At 39.9% G+C, this 13,658-nt stretch overlaps 1 protein-coding gene and 1 non-coding gene across 2 annotated transcripts; both read left to right on the forward strand.

Moving 5' to 3' along the window:
• Positions 1 to 296: 296 nt before the first annotated feature.
• On the forward strand, positions 297 to 1,076 carry LOC107620448 (uncharacterized). The gene is made up of 2 exons (XM_016322606.1): positions 297 to 777; positions 892 to 1,076. The coding sequence occupies exons 1-2, from the start codon at positions 297 to 299 to the stop codon at positions 1,074 to 1,076; spliced, it is 666 nt and encodes a 221-aa protein (XP_016178092.1).
• An 11,024-nt stretch (positions 1,077 to 12,100) lies between these two features.
• Positions 12,101 to 12,204, forward strand: LOC148579550 (small nucleolar RNA R71). Its single transcript, XR_015896417.1, has one exon. It is a non-coding gene; the product is annotated as a small nucleolar RNA R71 (small nucleolar RNA).
• The last annotated feature ends 1,454 nt before the right edge of the window (positions 12,205 to 13,658 follow it).

Genomic DNA, 13,658 nt, shown 5'->3' on the forward strand with positions numbered 1-13,658 from the left:
CGTCATTCTTTTATTATTACTATTATTGTTGCTTTTTTTTTTTCTCTTTTTCTTTCTAGTAATTTTGTAGCATTGATTTTTTTATTCTTTTTAAATGAGTGAAACAAAAAAAATTTTAAAAAAATAAAATAAGAAAAAAAGATGAAAAAAAAGAAGCAACTGAATAAGATGAGAACGAAAAAGAAGAAGAACAATTTTAAATTATCTCGGGAAATGGTTGTGCGGGGTGGGAGTATGTGGGATCTGATGGTGCATCTAGTGGGTTGTTATTTATGTGGGATGATGGTTTCTTTAAAATGAGAAATTGCTATAAAGGTGAGCGACGGTTATGTGTTGAAGGGATACTATTGGAGAATCCTATTAACTATGATTTTTTCTTGGTTTATGGTGCTCATAGTAGAGATGAAAAACTTGTTGTGTGGGAGGAGTTGAGTTACATGGCTAGTTTGTGTCCAGGTGCCTGTTGTTTTTTGGGGGACTTCAATGAGATCGTACAGGTGGAAGAAAGGCGAGGATCAGATAGTTTACCTTTGTCGACACAAGATTTTAAGAATTGGATAAATGACATGGGTTTGGTGGACTTGCCGATTACTGACCGTAAGTTTACATGGTTCAGAGGACAATCCTGTAGCCGTATTGATAGAGCTTTGGTTAGCTTGGAATGGATTGAGGCATTTCCAGAAACTCGCTTGAGAGGTGGTCCACGGAGTTTATCAGATCACTGTCCTATTATAGTGGAACATAAGAGGCTAAGGGACGGACCGAGGCCGTTCCGAAGTCTAGATTCGTGATTTTCATATGAAGGATTTCTAAGGATGGTCAAGGAGGAATGGAGAGGGTTAGCAGAGGTACAATTCACCGATAAACTGAAGGCGTAGACGGTTCCTTTAGGAAGATGGCATAGAGACAACTTTGGTGATATGGACAAGAAAATTATGAAGTTTGAGGAAGAGATTAAGAAGATTGATGACATGGTCAGTAATGGGAGTTATGATGGAACATTGGAAGCAAGAAGGAAGGCTCTAGTTACTTGTTGTGAGAAATGGTATGTGAGGAAAGAACTACATTGGAAGTAGATGTCGAGGTCGAGGCATGCGAAGGACATCGATCAAAACACGAGGTATTTCCACAATTTAGCTTCTGCGAGAAGGAGAAATAATAGGATTGATACTCTGGTTATTAATGGAAGATTGATAAGGAATCAGGCTAGGATTAAGATTGCCATCATGGCGTTTTACAAGGGCTTATATCATCAAGAGAGGTCTCCTATGGTGGGCTTCAGAGATGGTCTGGTGGAAAGGATTAGCGAGGAGGATGCTTTGGCTTTAGAGGTGCTACCGTCACTTGAGGAGGTTAGAGAGGCAGTGTGGGATTGTGAATCTTCCAAGGCTCCAGGAAGTGATGGTTACAACATGAATTTCATAAAGAAGTGTTGGAATGAAATTGGCTTAGAGTTCACGGCAGCGGTACTGGGATTTTTCCAATCTTCCATGTTGCCGCCAGATGCTAATGTCACTTGGGTGGCTCTGGCCCCCAATTTTATTGGTGTTAAGGAAATCAAAGATTTGCATCCGATTAGCATGGTGAGGTGTGTATATAAGGTAATCTCGAAGATGCTGGTTAGCAGAATGAGACATATTATGCCAGGGTTAGTAGGCGAGACGCAGAGTGCGTTTGTCAAGGGTCGAAAGATTCATGATGGGGCCCTTATCACGTGCAAAACGGTTCAGTGGATCAAACAGAAGAAGAAGAAAGCGGCAATAATAAAACTAGACTTCCAGAAAGCATATGACAGAGTTAAGTGGAGTTTTGTAGACCTTGTATTGCAGAAGATGGGTTTTAGATGAAGATGGAGGGGATGGGTTTTGGAGTGTGTGATGCGCGAAATTGACTCCGCAATATTCGCATAGATAGACCGGCAAGTGCACCAGGTCGTCCAAGTAATACCTCACGTGAGTAAGGGTTGATCCCACGAGGATTGTTGGTTTGAACAAGCAATATGGCTACCTTTTAGATCTTAGTCAGGCGGATAGAAAATATAGTTTGTCACTAAAAATGCATAAAATAGAATAAATAAATAAAACATTACTAAATAGATGTGAAGTCAGTGATGAGAGAACAGTTGAGGCTTCAGAGATGCTTCTTCCTTCTGGATCAATTTTTCTCACCATCTACTCCAACTTCTGATGACTCATTCCATGGTAGGCTATAATTTACTAACGCCGAGTCAGCGGTCATTAATCTCATCTGCTTCAGATCAAACACCGAGTCAGTGGTCATCCAATCTGAATGGGGGTGAAGCTCCAGTAGTCCATTCCCTTGGTGATCCTACTCAAAGTGCCACAGACAAGGTCGGATCTTTCGGATCAGAGAACGCTGCTCCTTGGATTCTAGCCTATACCACAAAAGCCCTAATCACCCCGTACCTCGGCTGAACTGATGTCTCAAGAAATTCCCAACGAAATTATGGATTAGCCATCTAAGAGATGTATAATCAAGCTTGTAGTTCAATACTATCCTATCAAGGACTTGCACGAACCCGTGTGAAATAGGGACGACGATCAAGTTACACTCCCAATTCATTAGAATGAAGAACGAAGATACATCTTAGAATGGATCAAGCATAGATTGAAATAGAATAGTGATATTATTAATTCATAAGAATCAGCAGAGCTCCTAACCTTAACCTAGGAGGTTAGTTACTCATAGCTTACAAAGGTAGTGTTCGAAAATATGGCATCCAAGTCTCTGAACAACGGTGATCCTTGTTCTATATATACTAATCTAATAACTAAGGATTACAGAAATAAGATAAACTAGTCTTGTAGTGAGAAAATCCACTTTTCGGGCCCACTTGGTGAGTGTTTGGGTGGAGCTTGAGTGAAGCCACAAGTTGGTACTCCCTCTGGGGCGTTGGACGCCAGCTTGGGACTCCTGAATGGGCGTTGGATGCCAGCTGCTCCCTTTTGGGCGTTGGACACTAGGAATGGGGCTGGTGTCTGGCGTTGAATGCCAGTTTTGGGCCTTTATTTCCAATGCAAAGTATGGACTATTATATATTTCTGGAAAGCCCTGGATGTTAGCTTTCCATAGCCGTTGACAGCGTGCCATTTGTACTTCTGTATCTCAAGAAATACTCTTTCGAGTGCATAGAGGTCAGAATCTGATAGCATCTACAGTCCTCTCTCTGTCTCTGAATCAGACTTTTTCCAAAGCTCCTCAATTTCAGCCAGAATTTACCTGAAATCATCATAAAACACAAAAACTCAAAGTAGAATTAAAAAATATGAATTTTGCACTAAAAACTATGAAAACATAATGAAGCTTAAACAAAACATATCAAAAACTATATGGAAATGATGCCAAAAAGCGTATAAAATATCCGTTCATCAGTGTGTCAGTACGTGCTCTATGTCAGTATTGATAAATGGTTCGCCGTCCAAGCCGTTCAAGATGGAAATGGGTTTGTGACAAGGTGATCCGATGTCCCCATTTTTGTTTGTACTTGTTATTGATGTCCTACATAGGATGATTGGAGAGGCTATGAGAAACGGTCGCATATCGCCGTTGTTGGTTGGGAGAGATCATATTGAGTTGTTGCATCTTCAATTTGCAGATGATACTATTTTATTCTGCCCTCCTGAGGAAGAGACAATCAAGAATTATAGGAGGCTGCTTCGTTGCTTTGAGTTGATGTCAGGTTTAAGTATTAAATTTGATAAAAATCAAGCTTGATTCCTATTAACTGTGATGAGCAATAGGTACAATGTATGTGCAGTGTGTTGGGTTGTAAGCAAGCCACTCTTCCGGTTAAATATCTGGGCATCTCGCTAGGAGCAAACCCAAGGATGGTTAAGACGTGAAAGCCAGTAATAGACAAAGTGGAGGAGAAGCTTAGCCTCTGGAAGGCTAAGGTACTCAACAAGGCCGGTAAGTTGGTTCTTATCAAATCGGTGTAGAATCGCCTTTCGGTTTATTATCTGAGCTTGTATAAGATTCCAAAGGTTGTTGTAGAGAAACTGATTTCCTTTCAGAGGATATTTTTATGGAGTAAAGAGGATGGAAGGAATGGTATGGCTTTGGTTAAGTGGGAAGTGGTACAGGCTCCTAAAAAGTTAGGCAGGTTGGGAGTTGGGGATGCTATGATATGAAACACAGCTGTTCTGTTTAAATGGTAGTGGCGATTCTCTAAAAAGGAGTGTCCGTTGTGGAAGAAGGTGGTCTGTTCCTGTAACAACCTGAATCCAAATGAGCTTCTGTCCTCACAGGAATTACCTGTTCGGGGGCTCTGTGGAAGGATATTTGTCAGATACAGTTCAAGAATCAAGATGTAAGGAAAAAGATGATTATTGGGTTTTCCATGGAGGTGGGGGATGGGAGACGAACTCGGTTTTGGGAGGATGTCTGGATTCATGGAGGTTCTTTAAAAGATTGCTTTCCAAGGCTCTTCTCAGTTTCGAACCAAACAGGATCAGTGATAGAGGATTGTGGGTTTTGGGATGGGTTAGCTTGGATATGGAACTTCCGATGGAGGAGAGAACTATTCCAATGGGAGTTGGATCTAGTGAACGAGCTTCATCAAACTTTGAGGCTAGTCAAACTTGTATATGGAAGAGAGGACAGAGTTGTTTGGAAATATGATAAACAAGGAATTTTCTCTACTAACTCATTTGTGCAGGTGTTGCAGGTGAAAATGATCCCGGAGGATATATCAAGCTATAACTTTACTAGGACTATTTGGAAAGGTCTTGTCCCACCTAGAGTGGAGTTGTTTGTCTGGTTTGTCCTGACTAGTAAGGTTAATACGAAGCACAGACTGAGTCGCTTTAGGGTTATTCACCAAGAAGATGTTTTATGTGTTTTATGTAACAATGGTGTTGAATGTGGCTACCACTTGTTTCTTGGCTGTAGTTTTTCTTAGCAAGTATGGTGCGCTTGTTATCATATGTTGGTGTGCAATGTAACACCCTACCACACAGAGCTTTACACCTAGGATGTAAAACAGAGGTGGCGAGGCGCTACGACCTCTAAAAGAAAATATATTTATATAATATAGCAACGGTATTTTTATCTAGGAGCCTTTGAAGAAAAAGGGGTAAAGCAAAACTATATAAAATGAAAAGCGCAATATTCACAAAGTGATAAAGTAAACAAAATAAGATAGAGCAAGCTAACAAGATTATATCCTAAGAGTTCCAAAATACAGATAACAAAACTCAAGACTCGGCTCGCGAAGATAAACCAGCCCGAGCACACACATATATATAGGAAACCCAAAAGAACCCAAAGTACAGAGTTACAAAACTTGTTTCTCCAAAACAACCTCTAAGAGGAAGTTAATACATCAAGTATATAAGCAGTGGAGATATTAAGTATCTAAGTAAATACATATAACCAAAATAGAGCCCCAAACGATAAGGATATTCGCTAATCAGAAGCTTCCAGCATGACTCAGTGAGGTGCCGCCTGGCTTGCATCTGAAAACCACAAAATTCACATGGGTGAGAACTGGAGGTTCTCAGCATGGTAACAGTACCCACATATATAACATATAATGTCCTGGGAAAGCCGAAGGCAATCCTAGAACTTCCGACAATAAATTCAAACTTAAAACTAACATGTAAGATCATAAAATAAGGTAAGGTATCTAAAGAGTTCTAACTTATCTCAATTCTGACTTAATTCTTAAAATCATCGCCTTTCCTCCAATCCTCCAAAACTCCGATAGAACCACACAGACAAATAAAACAGACAAAGCAAACACAAGTGGAATGCAGGTACATCAAGAAAATCATATAGCAAGTAAGTATAGTAATTTCACAAAGGCAATCCCAAATAATGCAAACTCAAACAAGACAAACAGATGCGTACGATGCATGCCTTTCCTACTGGCCGTGAGCTCACGCGTTGGTTACTTTGCCAGAACCTGGATACACCCGGTAGCTAACCCGAATATCATCTCTCTACACCTCCGCACTCTTAGGATATAGTTCCCATCACACTCTTGGGATATAGTACCCGTCACACTCATGGGATATAGTGCCCGTCGCATTTCCTGGGACAAAGTGTTCCCACATTCTTGGGATATAGCGCCCGCTACGCTCTCAGGATATAGTGCTCGTCACACTCATAGGATATAGTGCCCGACACACTTTCCAGAATAAGGTGCTCCTACACTCATGGGATATAGCGCCCGCCACGCTCTCGGGATATAGTGCCCGTCTCACTCATGGGATATAGTACCTGACACACTTTACAACAGAGAGAAACTTATACATTCTCATCATCAACAATTCTCAATCAGGCCTCAATTATCACATTCATTCATAATTGATAAACCACTATTTTATGGTTGGTGCACGAAATTGTGATGTCCAGGCTCGAACAATCCCTGGCAATGTGAGCAACTTGGTACGCGTAATCGTGATTACACTGTAATTATGTAGAATTCACGGCTCTTTCTTTCCCTGGCAATGGTGCCAAGAACATGGTGCCAATACCATGGTTCACAACTTCGATACAACTAACCAGCAAGTGCACTGGGTCGTCCAAGTAATACCTTACGTGAGTAAGGGTCGAATCCCACGGAGATTGTTGGTATGAAGCAAGCTATGGTCACCTTGCGAATCTCAGTCAGGCGGATATAAAATAATCATGGAGTTTTCGAATAATAAATAATAGAATAGGGATAGAGATACTTATGTAAATCATTGGTAGGAATTTCAGATAAGCGAATGGAGATGCTTTTCGTTCCTCTGAACCTCTGCTTTCCTACTATCTTCATCCAATCAGTCTCACTCCTTTCCATGGCTGGCTTTATGTGATACATCACCACTGTCAATGGCTACTTTCGGTCATCTCTCGGGAAAATGATCCAATGCCCTGTCACGGCACGGCTAATCGTCTGGAGGCATCACCCTTGCCAATGGCTTCATCTTATCCTCTCAGTGAATAATATGCTCACGCACCCTGTCACGACACGGCTATTCATCTGTCGGTTCTCGATCATGCTGGAATAGGATTTACTATCCTTTTGCGTCTGTCACTAACGCCCTGCAATCGCGAGTTTGGAGCTCGTCACAGTCATTCATTCATCAAATCCTACTCGGAATACCACAGACAAGGTTTAGACTTTCCGGATTCTCTTGAATGCCGCCATCATTCTAGCTTACGCCACGAAGATTCTGGTTAAGAAATCTAAGAGATATTCATTCTAGCTTATTTCATGTAGAACGGAAGTGTTTGTCAGGCACGTGTTCATAGGGGAGATGGTGATGAGCGTCACACATAATCATCACCTTCATCACGTTCTTGGGTGCGAATGGATATCTTAGAAGCGAAATAAGATGAATTGAATAGAAAACAGTAGTACTTGCATTAATCTTTGAGGAACAGCAGAGCTCCACACCATAATCTATGGAGTGTAGAAACTCTACCGTTGATAATACATAAGTGAAGGTCCAGGCATGGCCGAGATGGCCAGCCCCCAAAGTCTAAGAACAATGCATTCAAAGATGATCCTAAGATCCTAAGATGATCAAAAGATGCCTAATACAATAGTAAAAGGTCCTATTTATAATAAATTAGCTACTAGGGTTTACATGAGTAAGTAATTGATGCATAAATCCACTTCCTGGGCCCACTTGGTGTGTGTTTGGGCTGAGCCTGAGTGTTGCACGTGTAGAGGTCCTTCTTGGAGTTGAACACCAGCTTTTGTGTCAGTTTGGGCGTTCAACTCTGGTTTTGGCTCCTTTTCTGGCGCTGGACGCCAGATTTGGGCAGAGAGCTGGCATTGAACGCCAGTTTACGTCGTCTATTCTTGGCCAAAGTATAGATTATTATATATTTTTGGAAAGCCCTGGATGTCTACTTTCTAACGCAATTGGAAGCGCGCCATTTCGAGTTCTGTAGCTCCAGAAAATCCACTTTGAGTGCAGGGAGGTCAGAATCCAACAGCATCAGCAGTCCTTCTTCAACCTCTGAATCTGATTTTTGCTCAAGTCCCTCAATTTCAGCCAGAAAATACCTGAAATCACAGAAAAACACACAAACTCATAGTAAAGTCCAGAAATGTGAATTTAACATAAAAACTAATGAAAACATCCCTAAAAGTAACTAGATCCTACTGAAAACATATTAAAAACAATGCCAAAAAGCGTATAAATTATCCGCTCATCACAACACCAAACTTAAATTGTTGCTTGTCCCCAAGCAACTGAAAATCAAATAGGATAAAAAGAAGAGAATATACTATAAATTCCAAACTATCAATGAAACAGAACTTCTATCATATGAGCAGGACTTATAGCTTTTTGCCTCTTAAATAGTTTTGGCATCTCACTTTATCCATTGAGGTTCAGAATGATTGGCATCTATAGGAACTTCAGATTTCGAATAGTGTTATTGACTCTCCTAGTTCAGTATGATGATTCTTGAACACAGCTTCTTTATGAGTCTTGGCCGTGGCCCTAAGCACTTTGTTTTCCAGTATTACCACCGGATACATAAATGCCACAGACACATAATTGGGTGAACCTTTTCAGATTGTGACTCAGCTTTGCTAAAGTCCCCAATTAGAGGTGTCCAGGGTTCTTAAGCACACTCTTTTTTTGCCTTTGGACCTTGACTTTAACCGCTCAGTCTCAAGTTTTCACTTGACACCTACACGCCACAAGCACATGGTTAGGGACAGCTTGGTTTAGCCGCTTAGACCAGGATTTTATTCCTTTAGGCCCTCCTATCCACTGATGCTCAAAGCCTTGGGATCCTTTTTATTGCCCTTGCCTTTTGGTTTTAAGGGTTATTGGCTTTTTGCTCTTGCCTCTTGGTTTAAGAGCTTTTGGCTTTTTCTGCTTGCTTTTCTTTCTCTTTCTATTTTTTTTTTCGCCTATTTTTTTTCTGCAAGCTTTGTTCTTTGCTGCTTTTTCTTGCTTCAAGAATCATTTTTATGATTTTTCAGATTATCAAATAACATGTCTCCTAGTCATCATTCTTTCAAGAGCCAACATATTTAACATTCTTAAACAACAACTTCAAAAGACATATGCACTGTTCAAGCATACATTCAGAAAACAAGAAGCATTGTCACCACATCAATATAATTAAACTAAGTTCAAGGATAAATTCGAAACTCATGTACTTCTTGTTCTTTTGAATTAAAACAGTTTTCATTTAAGAGAGGTGATGGATTCATAGGACATTCATAACTTTAAGACACAGTTATTAACTACTAATGATCATGTAATGAAGACACAAACATAGGTAAGCACATAACATAGAAACGAAAAACAGAAGAAATAAGAACAAGGAATGAATCCACCTTAGTGATGGTGGCGTTTCCTTCTTGAGGAACCAATGATGTCCTTGAGCTCTTCTATGTCTCTTCTTTGCCTTTGTTGCTCCTCCTTCATTGCTTTTAGATCTTCTCTGATTTCATGAAGGATGATGGAGTGCTCTTGATGTTCCACCCTTAGTTGCTTCCAATAATTGTGTGGAAGAAAATGTATCCCCTGAGGTGTCTCAGGGATCTCTTGATTTGCAGTCAAATGTTCTACCACTGAGCTATAGACCCTTGATGGAAGCTTTTGTCTTCCCTTTCCTCTTTCTAGAGGTTTCTCTGGCCTTAGGTGCATTCAATGGTTATGGAAAAAACAAAAAAGCTATGCTTTTACCACACCAAACTTAGAATGTTGCTCGCCCTCGAGCAAAAGAAGAAAGAATAGAAGAAGAAGATATGGAGGAGATGGATGGGAGTGTGTATTCGGCCATATGGGTGGGATTGGGTGGGAGAGAGAGAAATGTTGAATTTTGAAGGTAGTGGGTGTATGGATGTGAGTGGTTAATAGGGAAGAGTGTTTGTTGGGAATAGAGGATGATTGAGAAGAGAGAAGAGAGTGAGTGGAGGTAGGTGGAGATCCTGTGGGGTCCACAGATCCTGAGATGATCCTGTGAGGTCCACAGATCTTGAGGTGTCAAGGCATTTACATCCCTGCACCAATTTAGGCATGTAAAATGCCCTTGCACACAACTCTGGGCGTTCAGCGCCAGGTTGGTGCCCATTTTGGGTGTTCAACGCCCATTTGCTGCCATTTCTGGCGTTGAACGCCAGAACCATGCTTGTTCTGGGCGTTCAGCGCCAGGATGCTGCCCATTCTGGGCGTTCAGCGCCAGAACCATGCTCTGTTCTGGCGTTTGAACGCCAGACAGATGCTCCTCCAGGGTGTGATTTTTCTTCTGCTGTTTTTTTGATTCCGTTTTCAATTTTTATATTTATTTTGTGACTCCACATGATCATGAACCTATAAAGACATATAACTAAGAAGAATATAGTTAGATAAATAAAGATTAGGTTGCCTCCCAACAAGCGCTTCTTTAATGTCAATAGCTTGACAGTGGGCTCTCATGGAGCCTCACAGATGTGCAGAGCTTTGTTGGGACTCTCCAACACCAAACTTAGAGTTTGGATATGGGAGTTCAACACCAAACTTAGAGTTTGGTTGTGGCCTCCCAACACCAAACTTAGAGTTTGACTGTGGGGGCTCTGGTTGACTCTGTTTTGAGAGAAGCTTTTTCTGCTTCCTCTCCATGGTTGCAGAGGAAGATCCTTGAGTTTTAAATACAAGGGAGTCCTCATTCCATTGAAGGACTATTTCACCTCTGTCAACATCAATCACAGCTCTTGCTGTGGCCAGGAAAGGTCTTCCTAGGATGATGGATTCATCCTCTTCCTTTCCAGTATCCAGGACTATGAAATCAGTAGGGATGTAAAGGCCTTCAACCTTTACTAACACGTCCTCTACTTGTCCATAAGCCTGTTTTCTTGAATTGTCTGCCATCTCTAATGAGATTTTAGCAGCTTGCACCCCACAGATTCCCAGTTTCTCTATTACAGAGAGGGGCATGAGGTTTATTCCTGAACCAAGGTCACATAGAGCCTTAAAGATCATGGTACCTATGGTACAGGGTATTATGAACTTTCCAGGATCCTGTCTCTTCTGAGGCAATGTCAGTTGATCCAGATCACTTAGTTCATTGATGAACAAGGGAGGTTCAACTTCCCAAGTATCAATGCCAAATAATTTGGCATTTAGCTTCATGATTGCACCAAGAAACTTGGCAGTTTGCTCTTCAGTAATATCCTCATTCTCTTCAGAAGAGGAATACTTATCAGAGCTCATGAAGGGCATAAGGAGGTTCAATGGGATCTCTATGGTCTCTAAATGGGCCTCAGAGTCCTTTGGTTCCTCAAAGGGAAGCTCCTTATTGATCACTGGACGTCCCAGGAGGTCTTCCTCCTTGGGATTCACGTCCTCCTCTCCCTCATTGGGTTCGGCCATTTTGCTTATGTCAATGGCCTTGCACTCTCCTTTTGGATTCTCTTCTGTATTGCTTGGGAGAGTACTGGGAGGGATTTCAGTGATCCTTTTACTCAGCTGGCCCACTTGTGCTTCCAAATTTCTAATGGAAGATCTTGTTTCATTCATGAAACTTACAGTGGCCTTGGATAGATCAGAGACTAGATTTGCTAAATTAGAAGCATTTTGTTCAGTGTTCTCTGTCTGTTGCTGAGTGGATGATGGAAAAGGTTTATTATTGTTAAACCTGTTTCTTCCACCATTATTAAAGCCCTTGTTGAGGCTTTTGATCCTTCCATGAGAAATTTGGATGATTTCTCCATGATGAGTTATAGGTGTTTCCATAAGGTTCACCTAAGTAATTTACCTCTGCTATTGCAGGGTTCTCAGGATCATAAGCTTCTTCTTCATAAGAAGCCTCTTGAGTACTGTTGGATGCGGCTTGCATTCCATTCAGACTCTGAGAAATCATATTGACTTGCTGAGTCAATATTTTGTTCTGAGCCAATATGGCATTCAGAGTATCAACCTCAAGAACTCCCTTCTTCATAGGCGTCCCATTACTCACAGGATTCCTTTCAGAAGTGTACATGAACTGGTTATTAGCAACCATGTCAATGAGTTCTTGAGCTTCTGCAAGCGTTTTCTTTAGGTGAATGGATCCACCTGCAGAAGTGTCCAGTGACATCTTTGATAGCTCAGATAAACCATCATAGAATATATCCAGGATGGTCCATTCTGAAAGTATGTCAGAAGGACACTTTTTGGTCAACTGTTTGTATCTTTCCCAAGCTTCATAGAGGGATTCACCTTCTTTCTGTCTGAAGGTTTGAACATCAGCTCTAAGCTTGCTCAGCTTTTGAGGAGGAAAGTACTTGGCTAAGAAAGCCGTGACCAGCTTATCCCAAGAGTTCAGGCTGTCTTTGGATTGAGAATCCAACCATAATCTAGCTCTGTCTCTTACAGCAAAAGGGAAAAGCATGAGCCTGTAGACTTCAGGATCTACTCCATTAGTCTTAACAGTATCACATATCTGCAAGAATTCAGTTAAGAATTGAAAAGGATCTTCAGATGGAAGTCCATGAAACTTGCAGTTCTGCTGCATCAGAGAAACTAGTTGAGGTTTCAGCTCAAAGTTGTTTGCTCCAATGGCAGGAATGGAGATGCTTCTTCCATGTAAATTGGAATTAGGTGCAGTAAAGTCACCAAGCATCTTCCTTACATTATTATTATTTTCGGCTGCCATCTCCTCTTCCTGTTCGAAAATTTCTGAAAGGTTTTCTCTGGATTGTTGTATTTTAGCTTCTCTTAATTTTCTCTTCAGAGTCCTTTCAGGTTCTGGATCTGCCTCAACAAGAATGTTCTTGTCCTTGCTCCTGCTCATATGACAAAGAAGAGGGCACAGAATAATAATAATAATAATATGGATCCTTTATACCACAGTATAGGGATCCCTTTGTGAGTAGAAGAAGAGGGGGAGACAAAGAATGTAATATAATGGAAGAAACACAACTGTGAGGATGGCAGAGATGTGAGATAAGATGTTAGGATATGAATGAATAAATAGAATAAGATGGGGGAGGGATAATTTTCGAAAATTTATTTTTGAAAAAGAGTTAGTGATTTTCGAAAATGGTTTTTAAAAAATGTTAGTATTTTTCAAAATTTTTTTTTTGAAATAAAAAATAAAAACAATTAGTTAGTTAAAAAAAAATTTTGAAAAAGAGGGAAGATATTTTCGAAAATTAGAGAGAGAGTTAGTTAGGTAGTTTTGAAAAAGTTAAGAGACAAACAAAAAGTTAGTTAGTTAGTTGAAACAAATTTTGAAAAGATAAGAAGTTAGGAGGTTAGAAAAGATATTTTGAAAAGATATTTTTTTGAAAAAGATAAGATAAGAAGATATTTTTGAAAAGATATGATTGAAATTAGTTTTGAAAAAGATTTGATTTTTAAAATCACAATTAATGACTTGATTCATAAGAAATCACAAGATATGATTCTAGAACTTAAAGTTTGAATCTTTCTTAACAAGCAAGTAACAAACTTCAAATTTTTGAATCAAAACATTAATTGTTTATGTTATTTTCGAAAATTTGGTATAAAAATAAGAAAAAGATTTTTGAAAAATATTTTTTTGAATTTTCGAAAATAACCAAGAATTTTGAAAAAGATTTGATTTTTGAAAAAGATTTTGAAAAAGATAAGATTTTCAAATTGAAAATTTGATTTGACTCATGAGAAACAATTAGATTTTAAAAATTTTTGAAAAAGTCAATTCAAATTTTCGAACTTGATGAGAGAAAA

Source organism: Arachis ipaensis, chromosome B10 (genome assembly GCF_059453495.1).
Source record: "Arachis ipaensis isolate K30076 ecotype BB chromosome B10, ASM5945349v1, whole genome shotgun sequence".
NCBI classification, from domain to species: Eukaryota; Viridiplantae; Streptophyta; class Magnoliopsida; order Fabales; family Fabaceae; genus Arachis; species Arachis ipaensis.

Excerpts from the sequence above, each read along its gene's own strand:
- LOC107620448 (XM_016322606.1), top strand. The coding sequence starts at position 297 with ATGAGAAATTGCTATAAAGGTGAGCGACGGTTATGTGTTGAAGGGATA. Across the intron at positions 778-891 it reads CGGACCGAGGCCGTTCCGAA|GAAGATGGCATAGAGACAAC; the intron begins GTCTAGATTCGT and ends CGGTTCCTTTAG.